General features: G+C 49.5%; 1 protein-coding gene across 6 annotated transcripts in view; it reads right to left on the bottom strand.

The window, feature by feature from the left end:
* Positions 1-17,297, bottom strand: part of PPP2R2D (protein phosphatase 2 regulatory subunit Bdelta) — a 45,992-nt gene that overhangs the window by 6,624 nt on the left and 22,071 nt on the right. For 3 of the 6 annotated variants that reach the window (XM_033420697.2, XM_033420699.2, XM_004265918.4), the window contains exons 3-9: positions 12,454-12,551; positions 8,505-8,670; positions 7,996-8,108; positions 4,940-5,117; positions 3,163-3,327; positions 463-632; positions 298-389 (exon numbers count right to left, since the gene is read on the bottom strand). In XM_033420697.2, the coding sequence (XP_033276588.1) occupies positions 298-389; positions 463-632; positions 3,163-3,327; positions 4,940-5,117; positions 7,996-8,108; positions 8,505-8,670; positions 12,454-12,551 (982 nt within the window). Of the gene's footprint in view, positions 1-176; positions 390-462; positions 633-3,162; positions 3,328-4,939; positions 5,118-7,995; positions 8,109-8,504; positions 8,671-12,453; positions 12,552-12,704; positions 12,808-13,615; positions 16,356-17,297 lie in introns of those variants that run through there. The other 3 variants (XM_033420696.2, XM_033420694.2, XR_007471501.1) reach the window with 3 other exon arrangements.

The raw sequence follows: 17,297 nt of genomic DNA, 5'->3' as shown, positions 1-17,297 counted from the left end.
CTAACCTCCCCACCGCCTTCCTTTCACTCATCTTGGAAATAACAACAAAAAAAGAAATTATCATCCACTAAGCGTTTTAAAAACAGCCAACATGAACCTTGTACGCTTGCTGTTTAAATACAAGGTGGAATCATAAGCAAGGTGAGAAGTGTGCCCAGACATCCCATGTTTCCCACCTTGCTAGGGCCACCTCACAGATGGCCTGGAAAACCAAGCCCATCGGGACTCCTCCTGGCAGCCCGGCCCGCCTCTGAGGACATCAGCGTGCTTCGGGCCTGGTCACGACGCAGGTCTCACCTGTCGGAGCCGTTCCAGCAGCACTCAAACTTGTCAAAGATGCAGTCATTTTCGTACAGGGAACACAGCTTGCTTCGAAGGTACTCGTGGACCTTAATGAAAGTACAGGAAGGTCAGAGGGACGGTTGCGTGCAAGACGTGGCAGGGTCCATGCCGCGGCCTCACCTGGTGGGTCTCGACAGGCCGGCTCTCCATGTTGAGGTCCCACACCTTCACCGACAGGTAGTCTCGGGTCATCATGTACCGACCGCTGTGGCTGAATTTCACGTCGGACACAGAAGAGATTATTTCTGAGAAGAAGGACCTACTGCTGGGGTCTTCCGGCTCTTCAAAAACTGGAAAATACAATGTTTTCAGCTTCTGTTTAAAAACCAGAGAACAAATCATTTTAAAGTCCAAGCGAGACTCGGGCCCTCCCCCGACACCGCTGCGGCCTCCCATCTTCCTGAAGCGCAGGCCCCAGGCTCACCCAGGCCCGGGCTTGCGACCCAGAACGCTGCTCGGGCACTCTGAGTGCATCCTGGTGAGGCCTCTGCATCAACCTGACGCTTCCCTGCAGATCCTCGGAATGCCAGTCCCTAGCAAACCCCATCCCATCCTGTCCCTGGCACAGAAAGACACAAAGGGCGCTACAGCAGATGCCGACATTGTGCCCCGAGCGCCCTGGGGCCGACGAGCCTGCGAGTGCACTGCAGGGCCCGGCCCTTAGCCGCGAACGCCTGGGTCAGATTTTAACACCGGAACAGTCCCATCTGCCAAAGCCTGTCAGGAAAGGGGTTTTCCTTCACTATTCAACAGTCGAGACTTATGCTAACAAAACCAAACTACTAGTTTCACAAAGACTCTACAGGCGTCCATGGCAGACCTTTCTTTCCCTGGCACTTCTGCGTTCTCAGCAGTAACTCGAGTGCCCCCTCACTCGCCCCCTGCCCATGCGCCAGACCCCAGAGCCCCCAGTGCACTGTCGAGCCTGTGGCTTGGTGAACTTTGGGTGAGGATTTCTGTACTTCCTTTCATTTGCAGCGGCTTGTGATTTTCTCTTTTTGTTTTTGTTTTTTTCTCTTTTTTTGCGGTACGCGGGCCTCTCACTGTTGCGGCCTCTCCCGTTGCGTAGCACAGGCTCCGGACGCGCAGGCTCAGCGGCCATGGCTCACGGGCCCAGACGCTCCATGGCATGTGGGATCTTCCCGGACCGGGGCACGAACCCGCATCCCCTGCATCGGCAGGCGGACTCTCAACCACTGCGCCACCAGGGAAGCCCTGATTTTCTTTTTTTTAATGTAGGAACCTATGTTTGTTGAGTCTGCATCTGAAGTTGATTATAAGCAAGCTGGTGGCAATACTCTGAGCATTTACTCAAATAAGTAACTTTGCTGACAAATAAAACTACTCTTGGAATCTAAAATTGTTACTCACGAGTGTTCTCTTGAAAACATAGGCCAGACATTAGAAAAGACTCATTTTTCATTGCAGGAATTCTACTAAAGTACAAAGTACAAAGTTCTTTTAAAACACACTATAGGGGCTTCCCTGGTGGTGCAGTGGTTGAGAATCCGCCTGCCAATGCAGGGGACATGGGTTTGAGTCCTGGTCCAGGAAGATCCCACATGCCGCGGAGCAACTAGGCCTGTGCGCCACAACTGCTGAGCCTGTGCTCTAGAGCCCACGTGCTGCAACGACTGAAGTCCGCGGGCCTAGAGCCCGTGCTGCGCAACAGGAGAAGCCACCGCCGTGAGAGGCCTGCACACACAACGGAGAGTGGCCCCTGCTCGCCGCAACTAAAGAAGGCCTGCAAGCAGCAAAGACGACCCAACACAGCCAAAAATAAATAATTAAAATAAATAAATTTATTTAAAAAACTCCAAAAAACAAAGAAACACACTATAGTGGACTTCCCTGGCAGGCCAGTGGTTAAGACTCTGTGCTTCCACTGCAAGGGGCACGGGTTCGATCCCGGACTGGGGAAGATCCCACATACCACGCAGTGTGGCCAAAAAAAAAAAAAAAAAAAAAAAAGAAAACCACAAACCCCAAAAACCAAAAAATAAAACTGCAAGAAAACCCCCCTCCCCCCCTCCCCCTATACTTTAGCCTCAAAAAGAGACAGAATGAGGCAAAAAGGCTCCTAAGAGCCAGTCATCAAGGACACTTCCCATCAGGCTCTGTTGGAGCTGCCCCACTTTACGACAGGAGACACTCTGGACAGACTGACCGATACACTGACTTAGCTGCAGGACCAAGTGTCCAGAACACGAAAACCCATGGCGCTCCAGGCTGGGATGGCGTCACTGCTCAGTACTTGGGAACGTGTTGGAAAAGTTCTCAGGACACACTCTGTATGTCTTGTGACACACAGACTTCTGGTTTTCTAAAAGTAGGGCCTGTTGGTTATGGCTAAAAATAAAAACAAAACCAAAGCTCTCCTCACCTAGAAGGACTTCAAGACTCAGTGGATTAAAGACTAGACTTTCACCTCAGGGAACTGCCTTCAAGTTCAGCGAAGCTCTGTGGGAACAGAGCCCATTCCGAGAGCCGAGAAAGGTCACAGGTGGACTGCATCTCCAGCCTCAGCAGAGGTCCTAGTGCACAGAGGTGGAGGCGACAAGGGGCTCTCACTGGGCCCACCCAGGGAGGCGGACGCCGCATGGAAGTGCTGGCAGGAGTGACCTGCGGGCTCCACCGCGGCGCCACAAAAGCAGGGCCTCTCGCTCTGCACCCCGCCAGCAGCGCTGCGAGGACCAAGGCCGGCCTATGCTCGCGCAGGCACATGCGTAACAAAGAGCGCCTCTAAGTCTTCGGGGGCGGCTCAGCGCCCAGACAACACGGGCTCTAGACGGGACGTTTATATACACGCCCGGCACTTACACTTGGAGTGGCGGTCGCACAGGGCGGAGGAGCGCATGTCGCACAGTCTGATGGTCCCCTTGCTGCTGCTGTAGACGAGCACGTTACACTGGTGCGGGTGGAACTCGGCGGCTGTGATCACCTCCGTCAGCTCTTCCATGTTGGCAGGCTTGATGTCCACGATGTCTGAAGCGCACAGTTAAGGCAGGGCGCTCGCAGGCATGAGATAACCCACGTGACGAGGTTTAAGAGATTAGGTGTGGAGGAGGCGATTACAGTACTGTATGCCGGGCGAGCACACCAGTAAGAGGATCTACGTTAATACCCTAATCAGACTCCAGTAACGTGCCTGACAGGGGCCACGGCCACGCAGATACGAGGGCTGCTTTCATCTCGCTGCTACTGCTAGCATTCTAGGAAGGGACTTACAGAGCAACATAACACACGTTAAAAGATAAGGAAGCAAGCAAGTGCCCATCTGCACAGAAGTCCCATAGTAGCATCCACAAAATGACACAGACACACGAGCACTGCCAGGTTCCATAAGATTCTGCTTTGCTAAGTATCTGACACCAAGAGCTTGCTCTAAGTAGCCAGAACGACGTCACATGCTAGGTTGCCAGATACAGAACTCACTCAACTGGAGAAACAAGGAAGTGTACAATTTGGCTTTGGGCCAAGATAGGATAGCAGGAACAGATGACAACTAAGGAAGCTAAAAAACTTGGTGACACTACAGCTCAAGTCTCCAGACACCAGACACCGTGGGCAGGGACCCTGGAGGGACTGGAGCCCTACAGTGCCCAGCACGCCGTCGTGGCTGTCTCCAGGCCACCGTGCAGAGCGGGGACCAGGCTGAGCCCGCTGACCGCCTGGAGTCCGGGGAAGCACACGAGGCACGCAGGGCCGGGTGCCGGAGAAGAGTGGCCAACAGGCTCTGGAGGGCCGGTCAGCAAAGGCCTGTGAGGACACTGCCCAGCTGGGGAAGGAGCCACGCCCAGAGATGAGAGAACGGCACCCCAGCTCATGCGAGAGCTCGCCAAAGAGCAAAGCTGGGCTGAAAGTGAAGTGGGAGGGGAGGAGCCACGAGGGCAGCAACTAACTGGCCCCTGTGAGTGGATCCAAGGTGTTTTTAAAGTGCTAACAGATAGGGGCTGCCCTGGTGGCGCAGTGGTTAAGAATCCGCCTGTCAACGCAGGGGACGTCCCACAAGTTTGAGCCCTGGTCCAGGAAGATCCCACACGCCGTGGTGCAACTAAGCCCGTGCGCCATGACTACTGAGTCTGCGCTCCAGAGCCCACGAGCCACAGCTACTGAAGCCCGCGTGCCTTGAGCCCGTGCTCCGCAACGAGAAGGCACCGCATCGCAACGAAGAGTAGCCCCCGCTTGCCCCAACTAGAGAAAGCACCTGTGCAGCAACGGAGACCCAATGCAGCAAAAAATAATAAAAAAAAAAAACCAAAAAAAATTATATATATATGTATATATATAAAAGTGCTAACAGATAGCAGAAAGCACGTGCCTGTTTCTGTGCTGTGTGATCTCAGTTGCAATGAAGGGCATTTGAAGCATGACGGTGGGACAAAATCTTTAAGAAAACCATGAAAGATACAACTGCATAAATGAACCCTTCATGAATTAGAGTCCTCACAAATCACTGAGAGAAAATGTGAGCTTCTGACAGGAGAAAAAAATGACAAAGGACAGACTCTGAGACAAAGGGGTGTAATGAAGATGAGAGGACCTATCCAAGAACGATCCTATAAAAATGCTGCGATATCCACCTGACGAAGGATACTAAAACTTCTGTCTGTGATTTCTAAATGCCATAGATTAATTCTCAGGTCATCTGCAGAAAGATACGTTTCATGATCACTATTTACTGAAATGGAATTTATATGATATGTGTGAGCATTTGCAAAAACTCGTCGTGGACTTGCTTCTACCATAAGGTCCATGGGCTTCAATATTGGGACCTAAAAATGGAAGGAAATAGGAATTCAAAACAAAGATCCCAGCAGCAGAAAATCAGAACACTTACAGTAGGTAATAAAAAGGAACAAATGTGTGCGCACAGTTAAGTAACAGCAGGTACAGACAATACCCCCAATAAGCAATAGCTTCTGGCTGCTCGGTAAGCAGATGGCCCCTGACACTGATGCCTGATGTGGGGCCTGAGTTGAGCCCCCCTTCCTCCTCTGGCCTCGCAGCCGCGGCCTCCAGAGTGAGAGTAGGCGCATCTCCTCGTCCCCCCACGCCCCCTGTGCCCTGCAACAGGGCTGGGCGGGTGGGGTGCAGGGACTGGGCGGGGGGAGCATGCCTCTCCTGACCTGGTGCCCGCGACGCGGTACATCCAGCCCGCAGACGGCAGCGGAGCTGCTCACTTAGATGGCAGAGGCATGTTGGGTACGTACGTTATACTTCAATAAAACATTTTTTAAAAAAGGCACAGAAACCCCGACTGTGATGAGTGCTGTGGCCAGGAAGGCTCCCAGGGAAGGGGACGTCCACACAGAAAGGGAAAGGGAGGAGAGGTCAGCCGGGCCAAGGACGAGAGAGAGAGCCGGCACAAGAGCGGCCAAAGCCAAAGGCACAGTCGTGGGTGACGGTGTCACACGTGCGAAAAAAAGGAAAAAGGCCCAGCATCACTGACATCTAGTGGGGAGGAAAACAGAAGCTTTAAAATCAAAATAGAAAACTAAAGTGTGCTATTTTTTAAATTAAAAACCCAAGGAGTGTACCTAGAAAGGGTAGGAGAGAATCTCTTAATTGAGTTTTCTCCAGCCAAAATGCTGTAAAAATGAACTTGGGGAAACATGTATAAAAATACTTCCCTCATTTTAAACCAGCCAAGTGCTGAGCACACGCTTCCCTCCTCTTGTGCAGGAGCTGTTGGTTCCACAAGGGACAGGACAGACCTGTCATGCCCTCTAAGAAGTCTCTAATTAATCAAAACGCGAAACAATTGTAATATGGATAACAGAAAGAGCCCCTTTCTGGCACCCAAATAATTTAAGAGGAGAACAAAATTTCTGTTCCCCTTTCAAAATTTTGTTTTCCTCTTAAAGTTCAAAGGAGTCCATGAACTCACAAAGGTAAATCCACATACAGAGTGACCTGGCCTGCGATCTCTCCCCCGCCACAGCCCACCCTGCAACTGTGATGACCTCACACCTGTCACATGCTTCGCCATGGCCGTGGACGAGACCAGCTTGGTTAGGCTAATTGTAGAACAGCAGCCTTGACCAGAGTGAAGACTGGGCCTCAGAAGCCCTTACAGACTTCCCACAGCTGGGACGGATGTGAGCATCACGGTGGAGAAGCAGGCCTGGCTGGGAGGCAGGGGGCTCCCTGGAGAGGGGGAGCGTGCCGGGCCGGGTGCAGGGGAGAGGCGGCCGAGACAGGGGATTCAGGTGCACCCACAGGGCACCCCAGGCCTCATCCTTCCAGCGCACTTAGTTTCCAAGGAGCAGTTTACATGGTGGTAACTGTAAAACTAGTGTTACTGTCACCAACAGTGATTTGCCTACAAACTGTCACTAATTCACGGTGGGAAAGCAGCAGCATGGCACAGAGAAACCACCATTTGGATCAGAACATCTTGGTTCAAAGTAGGGTTTAGATTTGAGCAAATTACACAGCTTTCTTGGCCTCAACTCCCTGGAAACAGGGCAATACCACTGACCTACAAGTTCCCACCCCGCCCTTCTCCTTGGCAGTGCTTACCTGTTACACCCACTGTGCTCCTGTCGGGAGCACCCCTGCACGCTGGGCTGTGACTCCGTGCTGCGCGCCTGCTGCCCCAGCACCTGCGTGCGCGCGGCCAGCAGAGCACGGGGAAAGAGACCGAAACCCACCACACGCACCCTGGCCGGGGCCCTGTGGGGCGTGGGATGGGGAGCTTCCTGCAATTCCGTGCCCTCCTCTGTAGCTCCTCAGCTACCAATACAATGTGTCCACCCACTAGGTCTTCACCTGATAGATCGCACTTCCACAAAGGTTTTAAACCTCTCTGAAAAACCAACCAACTGGCCAACAGCTTTCTAATGAACCAGGCGGTCGGTTCGGGGAGCGCCTCTAAGTCACCGCTGGTCTCCGCTGTGGCCCGGCCCATCGGCAGCACCCTGGGGTCTTAACCAGGGCGCATCTGGGCAGGATTCAAGCTTGTTTAATCTCCTTCTCATACTCCATTTAATTAAAGGCACCACCCCAGGACACTAGATTTTAAGTTGTACTCAATTTCATAGATGTTAAAATGTGAAAAAAATCGAGGTATTAGAATTGATAAAACACAGTCATTTCATACTGTACCTAGGGGCACCAAAGAGGGAGTGAAGAATTTATTTAAAAAAAAGAAAAAGAAGAAGTAATGCTGCTCATGGATTGATGGGCAAAGAATTCTGGTCAGAATCTGCCTTAGCTAACTCAGAGGAAATCCAGTGAAGGCCATCCTGCTGGTCCACAGGTCATCTCTCAATCTGCAACCCACGCTGCTTCCTCCAGGGAAGTGTGCCGAGTTCCATCTGCTCCAACCCCACCAATGTGCTACTCTGAACCTTCAGAGTGAAAGGCAGTGGATGTATTTAGAAAGATTTGTTATGGAATTAAACCAGAGTCTTTTCTTTAGTAGTAGTATATTTTCTGAAGATGTGTGACTTTTTTGTTTTCGTGAGAATACAAGGACTCCCATTTTAACAAGTATACATAAAAATGATTACAAATAACTTTCAAGATCAAGAAGACAGATCCCACAGTATTTCTATTTAACAGTATTTTCTAAACAGCTGACTTAAGCATCATTACTGATTAATTTATGACAAGTATCGGCTAGTTGAAAGAAAATGTGACGTATACCCGTAGTGCTGTGATTCTAAGTGGATCTCGAAGTCGTCCATCTTCATCTTTTAAGTTATAGCCTTCTGCTCTTTTATCCCGTTCACTTATTTTCCATAATTTAATAGTTTTATCTGAAAATAAAAACCTCATTCTCCATATTAAAAGAAAAACCATATATCATGCACCACTATTAGTTGAGTATCATACAAGAAAAGTCTGTGGTTCTATGCTGGTTTAGAAGCTAGGAGTATTTGAACATTAGTACTTCCAGTTGTATATGAACATTTTGTTTCCTACAATAAGTAAAGATGTAGAAACGTCTGCAGAGTTGAGAAATGTAATACTGCGAGTGTGTGTGTGTTTGCGTACTTTGAGTTTTCAACCTGAGTTTTCTTCCTGCTTTACCCTCCCCCAAAGTTTAAAGCAGAGATAACCTCCAGAAGGGCTAAAATCAAAAAGAATCTACACACAGAAAATTAAAAACCCAGCCTTAACTCAAAGGGCCGCATAAGGAGAAAAGCTCTTACCATTTGTAGAGAGCAGAAAACGAGCAGCGCCCTGTTGTGGTAGCCACCTAATCTTATTAATTTTTTCTTCAATTTCTAGACTCTTCAAATAGTCAAACTCTGGTTCGTGACTTTGAAAGGTACTGTAAACGTTATATTCCCCCCTGGAATGAGGGCGGCTTTTATTCTGCAAGGAAACATGAAGCCATTTTAATGAACAAAGCACAGTGCAGAGAAACTTCAGTTCTCCCAATTTGAATATCAAATGACCACACACATTTTTAAAAGTTAATAAAAATCCTGGGTCAAAAAAATGTCAAACAGATGACGCTCAGAATTACTTTACTTGGAAGAAACAAATAAGAGAGCTGACTCCGCAGCTTCCTCTTGCACTTCCGGGCATCTGCTCTAGGGCAGGGTGTGGAGTCGAGCTTCCCTGCCAGTACACTGGCTCTGGCCGCCTCTGCGCTACCGCTACCGGGGCAGCTCTGAGAGAGGCTGAAGGGCCCACAGAGGCGGCAGCGGTTGCCATCTGGCCCCGTGGAGAGTCAGCTGGGCCGGCCCAAGCCCTCCAGGGCTGAGCCACGGGGACGCACACTTCCCCGTCACCTGGGACAGCCAGCAGCACACAGCTGCGCCGCCAGGGAAGGGGACTGCCAATCGGCAGAGTCACAAACGAGCAGTTACGGCAAAGGAGCCACGGAGGGCAAATCCTGCAGCACGTGTAAGAGAAGCAAGCTGTGCAAACACACCCACAGGAAGATCCTCTTATGAAAAACGTCAACACACACGACAATTCTACACGTTGCAGTAAAAACAAAAGAACAAGCTACGGCCAACTCGGGGGAGGCAGAGGGATAATAAAATAGGATGTGGAAGTAACATGGAAAGACAGAATGGGGGAGGGGCACAGCGTGTGCTTCACCTACACGCCCAGGGTTTCCTTTTCTAAAGGAATAAAAGCCTGAGTGGTGGGTTCATAAGTATATTTATATTAATCCCTGAAATCTTCTGCATGTCCAAAATGACATTTTCTATGAAATAGTAAATATTTCATAATTAAAACTCAAGGAGACCAGTATTTTAATTCTTGTTCTATAACCAGTATCTAAAATCTTACATTTTTAACACATTAGTGTGTGTGTCAAGTAAATTGAACTAAACAAATAACCTTCACGTCTAGATAGATACCCCTTTACGTTTCTGAAGCAAGATCATGTATTATGAGAAAAATCCCCCCAAACTCCCTCCATCTCTCTACCGCGCTGCCCTGCTAAGTGAGTACTGCGCGCCCCTTGCGATCAAGCGATCCTCAGCAGGACCGTGGAAATCCCTACCCCGTGTCCCACGGGTGTGCTGGACTACAGGCTTATGCTATTCACACTACTCTCCTGCTTCGTGGCCCTCACGCTCTCTATGAAAAAGCCTAATACACCAACGGGTACTTCTAACTCTCAAGTGAACAAACCGTGACTGAAATATTTAAAAGGGAAAATCTGTGGAATCGGTTAGTCCCATGCTTCAGACACGAGTCCCATCACAGCGCTGCCCGTCCTTCCCAGGCCACTCTCTCCGGGAACAGCGCCCTGCCTCTAACGCTGCCACTAACTGCCCTGATCTCTGCCCTCAACTCCTGAAACCCAAGGCCCCTGCTAATCCCCCGGCCTTGTCCTCCACTGGAGACCTCGCATCAGCGCCTGAGGGCCTGTCCAGGGAGAGGGAGGGACTCTGAGGAAGGCTGGCAGGGCACAGCGACTGGACTCTCAGCAGGAGAGTGGGGCGGGAGCTGCCGAGACTGCTGGTCCAGCTGCGGGGAGCATGGGGACGAGGAGGAGGCGGGGCTCGCTTTGTCTGGGAACATGCTGATTCCCAGTTACAGTTCTGATGTTACTGGACGGACCATGCAGAGGGACGGCATTCTGCAGAGGGGTGGGAGCCGCGGAGCCACGTCCACAGACTCTGCTCGCCCCAGATTGACACGCTAGAGTCCCTTGGACAGAGGGCTCCACCACTAACATGGAAAAAAAGTTCGAAAATCACGTTGCCATAGTTTCCGATGGCTCCCTCCTGACTGAACGTCCTGCACCTTCCCCAGCCAAGCAGGGTGCTGCTCTATCCTCCAGGAACCTCTACGCTTCACTGATGCTAAAACACATATTTTGACACCTCTGAAAGCTTACTGCAGTTTCTAATTGAGAGCTGCTGCAGTTTAACAGGCAGCAGCCTCATCCCAGTGGTGCTGCAATATCATCAACTGTCTCTTTGATGATGGATGAAGACAGAGTCTTACCCACACTGGAAACACTCAAGTCCACAATGAGGATTATACAGCAACCACTAAAATATCTGAAAGGCAGATGGGATACAAAACCTCTTTTTATATTAACCAAAATACGAAGAAAAAGATGGGGAAAAAAGTTGCCCAGGATTTATGAAGTTACAGTTGGTCGGGCTTATCAAATTTAAACAATTTTAGGGACCTGCTACTGTACAAAACTGTAGCAACATTGACTTAATACATCTTCACTGAACACAATATGATCACTTCTCAAAACTACAATACTTAACACATTTTATAGCAAGATGCTTGAGTTTTATAATCTTTCATATTTGAAGCTAGCATATTTCTAGGTTTAAACAATGACCCCCCAAAACAAGAAAAAACTTCATTTTCTATAAGGACATCATTCAAATGGCAGACTTTACGGAGCTAAAAGTGAACTCTTAAAGTTAAGATAGCTATGGCTAAGTAATCTGTTAAATAATCCTTCTGCTAAAAGTATTATTCAAACACCGCCACCGACTTTTATTTGTTGAAAAGTTCTTTGTAAGTAGCACTGTGATGATCCACCTCCAAGATTATATGTAATTATAAACTTATCAAATTGTGAAGATTTAGAAAGATTCATGATAATATATATGATATTCACAAAAGAATTCTCACCATCCCAAACCAGAAAAAATACAATTAAAAAATTTTTAATCAACATTGGAGCTGTAACAGGTATATTTTAACCAGGAGATGTTGTGGGCCCAGGGCTTGCCCCCTACAGACGCCACCAAGTGCCCCTCTGCAGTGCAGGGCTGGCACTCCCCGCCACAAGGAAGGGAGCAAGGGCCCACCCACCTTGACACCAGAGTTGTTTTACCACAAGAAGTTAGAGGGCAGAATTTGGAGATGAAAAGCAACTGCACGCCTACCAGCTAGGAAGCAGGCAGGAGGGGCGCTCTGTCACGGAACCCCGGGGCCTGGCTGTGCTGAGGCTCCCGCCTGGGGCACCCGCACAGCAGAGCCTCATCCTGCCTTACTGGGCACTTGGCGAGGCCTGCTCGCCAGAAACGAGAGACGACAGGGGCTGGCAAGGCCTGGCGACAGCTCCCATTCTCCTCTTACGTGTAACTGACAAAGTAGCGCTCCTCTCCCCTTTTCCCCCAGACAGGAAGGACCTAATAGCCAGTGTTCGTGAGTGAGGCCCATCTGTGGCTCCTCCAAGGCCCGCGTTCTGAGGCCCCAGCCCTCGAGGGTGCAGCCAGTGCTGCGGGCACTCAGAGTGCCTGCACCAGCCAGCAGACCCCGGGGCTGGAGGCCAGCACCTCCATGGCCGGTGAAGGGGTTTCATTTCCTCCGGGATGAGAGCAGACAGATCCAGAACCCCAGCAGCCTACACCCTTCACTTGGTCCGGCCGCCACCTGTGACAACTTGGGGCGGGGAAAGGACTCTCCGCCCGCCCTACAGATGAGGGCACTGGGGGCTTAACTGGGACTTGGGGGCTGTACGTCCGTGAGTGGAAACACAGGTCTTCTCGTTCGCCCCGAGATAATTTCTGAAAGAAGATGCTAAATGGTGAATGTGATATAGTGGAATCAAATGAAATTAGACACTGGGAAAATAACTGTGCTCCCTTCCTTACAAGTGATGTGAGAAGTGCTGGATGATCCCACTTGGTTCGTGGATTGTACATTACTGACCTCTTGTTCCCGCTGGAAAATAACCACTCTGCCGCCCTTGTCTCCTGTTGCAAGAAGGTCTCCAGAGTGACTAAACTCCACAGTCGAGATGACATCAGCTGTCAGACAACAGAAGCAATTTACCAGTTTATGATTCTGAAAGGGGTTGTAATAAATATTAAAAACATCAATAAAAAGGATCAAAAGAAAGGTACACACACAAAATTTCCTCCAAGGATAAAGCAACACTTTCGTGGGAAACTTGTAATTACCAAGCAGCCCCTTCTTGGTTCTGGCGCCCAGAGCCCATGTGGATTTATGGGTCACTGATCCAATGCCTGGTCCCTGGCACACCAGCATTTATCTAGACTGGGTTGTCTTGATATAAGATATAGGGTAGAAATTTAGGAAATTAATTTTGAGAAAAAACAAAAACAGATAAAAGTTGGCTCTAGAAGACTGCTGCCTAACTTTATAATGCATGCCTGAATTACCTTTAAAAATAAACCTGATTCTTACATTACATTAACACGGTGACTGGTTGGCTTCTGTACAAAATAACATTACAGACAGTACCCAGCTTACTGTCTGGGTAAAGTCACTGCCATTGATAACGAGGACATCGTTACCTAGTGAGACACTGCTGGTCAGACACCGAGATTTCTACACCATCAACACCAAGATCCGGACACCAGCTCACAAGGGGTAAAGGCCACAAGGTACAAAAACGAAGTCAAGCCTAGAAAAGTCTCAGGTGTCCTAAGGTTAATACTTCAGGTAGAGGAAACGGATCTGGATTTATGACACAGACTACTGAATCAGAAAGAATATCCCAGGCTGGGCTTTAGGGGAAAACCACTTTCTCCATAGTTCAGATTTGCTGAGCACTAAGAATCAGACAAAGGTACAGGCCTGGTCTCCCAAGGGGCTGCTGTGAGCTTGTTTTCTGACTACAACTGGACGCTTCACCTTAGCTGCCGCAGAAAATCTCCTCTCTGGCTGCTCCGAGGAAGGGATGGACCACTACCGCCCCGTCCCCGCTGCCGGGGCCCCAGCTCAAAGGGCATATCCTTCCTACCAGCAACTGAAAATGACCTCTCTGGGGTGCCAGGGCCCCAGCATCATCGAGGTCGTTAAGTGTTTACACACAAATAGCACTAAATAGCTGTTATAAACGACCTACCTACTAATGAGAAATTGACCGCAAAGTTGAAACTACTTGAAGAATGCTTCCGAAAAGTGGTCATAATATACTGCAATTCTTAAAGGTCTGCAATACATTTATTTGTTAATATACGATATCCTTCCTGCAAAATAAGTTCTTACTGCATTGGTATGGTTTATTGACATTTAAGAGCACACCGAATTCTACCGCCTGGGATTCTTTTTTTTTTTTTCCCTTTAAATCTTCAGTAAGCCTTGGGGAAAGGATTAGGCTTCTTGTTAGAAGTGTCACTTTTTAAATTAAATTACCTGAAATAACCTAATTTGCTTAAATGAAACTAAAATATTCTGTATTGGACTAAAAGGAACTAAAAATTTATGTCATTTATACCCAGGGGGTGCACAATATAATTAATGGTATTCTAGCTCTGTCACTGATTTTCTTTCACTCATTCATTCATTCATTTATGGCTGCGTTAGGTCTTCGTTGCTGCATGCGGGCTTTCTCCAGCTGTGGCGAGCAGGGGCTACTCCGTTGCGCGGGCTTCTCATTGCGGTGGTTTCTCTTCTTGCAGAGCACGGGCTCCAGGCACGTAGGCTTTAGTTGTGGCTCGTGGGCTCTAGAGCGCAGGCTCAGTAGTTGTGGCGCATGGGCTTAGCTGCTCCGCGGCATGTGGGATCTTCCTGGACCAGGGCTCAAACCCATGTCCCCTGCATTGGCAGGAGGATTCTTAACTACGGTGTCACCAGGAAGTCCCTGTCAGCGATTTTCAAACTTCATTAAAACGGAGTGAATCTTTTAAGAAAAACTGCATGACTGCCAGTGGTGAGAAATTATTTTCATTAGGCTACGTAAGTAAGTACGAACCTAAAATTAGAAATACCCTCTGCAGAATTTAGAAGAGCTCTAAAATCAAAATAAACAGACAAACTAAATACTAAAATTGCACAACCAATAAAATTTAAATCACCAGCATGAATTTGATGGGTATTACTGATGCCACAGCGTAAATGTGGTCCTGACTGAGGGCACCCAGTTGGGCATTTCAAAAGCACCACGGGCTGTGCAGTGACTCAATTCTGCCACTTGTTCTGCCCCAGTGCCCCGCGGCTCCTCGCGTGGCAAGAGTACAGTGCCTTCGCGATGGCACAAAGAGCGGCGATGTCGCCCTTTGCTGCAGGGTGGCTGCCTGGAGGATGTGAAAACCATGGAGAAGGCCCAGCAGCCCCTGAGGAGCATCTGAGACTTGCAGTCAAGCGTGGGGGCAGGGCACAGGGGCCCCCCACCCCAAGGCATCAGGAGGATACGGGAAAGGTGTCCTCTGCCAGGCCGCCAGTGTGAGCGGGCTTCCCCAAGCGCTGTGGACGATGCTGGGGGCGTCTACGTGTGCATCCACGGCCTGGGGCAGGCTCCCTGCCAGATGCTGGGCACCGAGATGGCAGGAAGTCTATCTGCTCTGCTGAACTGCTGGGTCCCCAAGCCAGGCCCCGTCCGGTCAGGCAGGAGCACACAGCTACTCCCACTTCTGGTTTCCCAAACGCTGGCTGCCAGGAGTGGATCGTTTCCACAAGGGTTCCTCTCCAAAACACCAAAGCCCGAGAGAAAAGGCCTCGAGATTCAATCACCTGAGGTCCTTAAAGAAATGACCAACCACAGGAAAGTCCTCCAGGTGAAAAGCCCACCTGCTCACAGACCTGCCTCTCTGCTCCACAGTGGCTCCATTTAAACAAGAACCAAGAGCTCAGGGTCGAAAGACCTGTGAGAGAAAACATCACAACAAAGAAGGCACACGGAGGGAAGAGGGACAGTGCACCAACAAAAGATCAAAGAAGCGACAACTACCGCCGCAGGGAGCTAATCCCTAAGGAGAGCGATGACGTCAGAATGTGGGCCTAGCGCTTGCTGAGGTGCCAGGTGCTCCTCGAGGAACGCACTCGCCTGGACTCACCCAGGGAGCCTCACCACCGCCTGCGGGGCAGGCGCTGGGCACGTTATCTGCATCCCACAGTGCAGGGCGCCAGCACATCCAGCGGGGCCCTTAGAAGACAGCAGCGCCCCGAGAAAGGAAGAACGAGGGAGTGCTCCTGGAGATGCAAGGGGTAATAATAGTAATGTAAAAACTCAAGACCTCTTCCAAAGGGAAAAACAAAAAGACAAAGAAGTGGACAACAGGAAAGAAAAGATAATGAGAGGATAGGTTTAGGTGGCCCATCACCCAGTTACCAAGTTCCAGAAAGATGACAGAAAAAAGGAAGGGAAAAATCATCAAAGGAGTAAGACGAGCGTTCCCTTAAACAGCAGCAAGTACATTCCCAGGCTGACAGGGCACAAGGCGGGCCCAGCACAATGAATGAACAGACTGGCCCAAGGCCCATCTCTCTGAAATGTAAAACACCAAGGATAAAAGGGAGATTCCAAAATTCTCCAGAGGAAACAAACAGGTCACACACAAGAGGCATAGATGGCATCCCACAGGAGGCAGGAGAATGGTGAATAGAAGACCATCTACCCTCAGATTCTGAGAAGAAAAAATTTTCAACCTACAATTCTAAACCTAGCCAAATTTTCAAACAAGTTTGAGGGAGGAGTAGAGGTGTTTTCAAACACGCAAAGAGCAAAAACAACGAAATCCCTTTATCAGGAAACCACTGGAAGATGCAATGTGGCAAAATGACAATAAACCAAGAGGAAGGAAGACGGGGATCGGACATCTCAGCAATGGCGAGGAGGCCCCGAGACTGGAGCCACGTGGCCAGCAGGCCTGGAGGAGGCTGCAGCCAGGAGAGGCCATCTGGGGAAAGGAAAGAAGGGCTCGGGATTATCTGCTGGGTTTGGGTAAAGTCACTGCTAGGTATCTGACAGATCTGCTGAGTGACTGTTTTTTAAAAAAGCACTAAAGACAGAGAACTAAGCATATGAAAAAATTAAGCAATCATTAGCTCTAGACAAAATGAAAAGTTGTATGAAAACGAAAATGTACACTTTAGTTCCGTGATGAACAATATTTACAAAGTCAGTACAATACTGATGTAACCAAGACTCGCAAGAGAATTCTCTTAAAGCCTCTCTTTAGGGGAGGAGGGGAGTATGTGTGGGTGGAAGGTGATGTTAGCAAAAAAGCTAATAAATCATCAGTTACCATTAACAGGAAGTCAGTACTTACTGTTCAAACTCACAGATCAAAAGCTAGCAGTGTCTGACATTTCGCAGAGGCTGCTAAGGATGCTGGCAGGGGGCAGTTGGTAAGGAAAGAGGCACTGGATGTCAGATACCATTTTTACTGCGACACAGGGAGGCAGGGACAAGAAGTGGGGAGGGGGCGGACTCGAAGGGGAAATGTGGTCGCTGGGGTTTTTAAAGGACAGAGGATATAAAGTCGTGTCCGTGTGCCATGGGCATGACGTGGCAGCGGAGGCAGAAGCGAGAACAGGGTTACAGGACGAGCAGGCAGGGACAGAGATGCAGAGCGCGAGCGGGGTGGGGGGGGGTGGGGGTGGGGCTGCCAGAAGGAAGGAGCAGGGACACCTGCATCTGGGGAGGAGGCCACGGTGCACATGGCACACACGTGGCAGGCTGTGAACCTGAGCTTGGGACAATGAGAGCGCGTCCGACTATCTCTTTTTTCTATGAGGTATGAGAGGAGATGCACCTGCTAAGAGTCAGAGGGAGAGGTACAGGCAATCTGGGAGAACATATGAAG

The sequence above is a fragment of the Orcinus orca genome, chromosome 14 (genome assembly GCF_937001465.1).
Source record: "Orcinus orca chromosome 14, mOrcOrc1.1, whole genome shotgun sequence".
In the NCBI taxonomy this organism is placed as follows: Eukaryota; Metazoa; Chordata; class Mammalia; order Artiodactyla; family Delphinidae; genus Orcinus; species Orcinus orca.
Note: the sequence above shows the minus strand (reverse complement) of the source record. Positions and strands in the feature narration are given on the sequence as shown.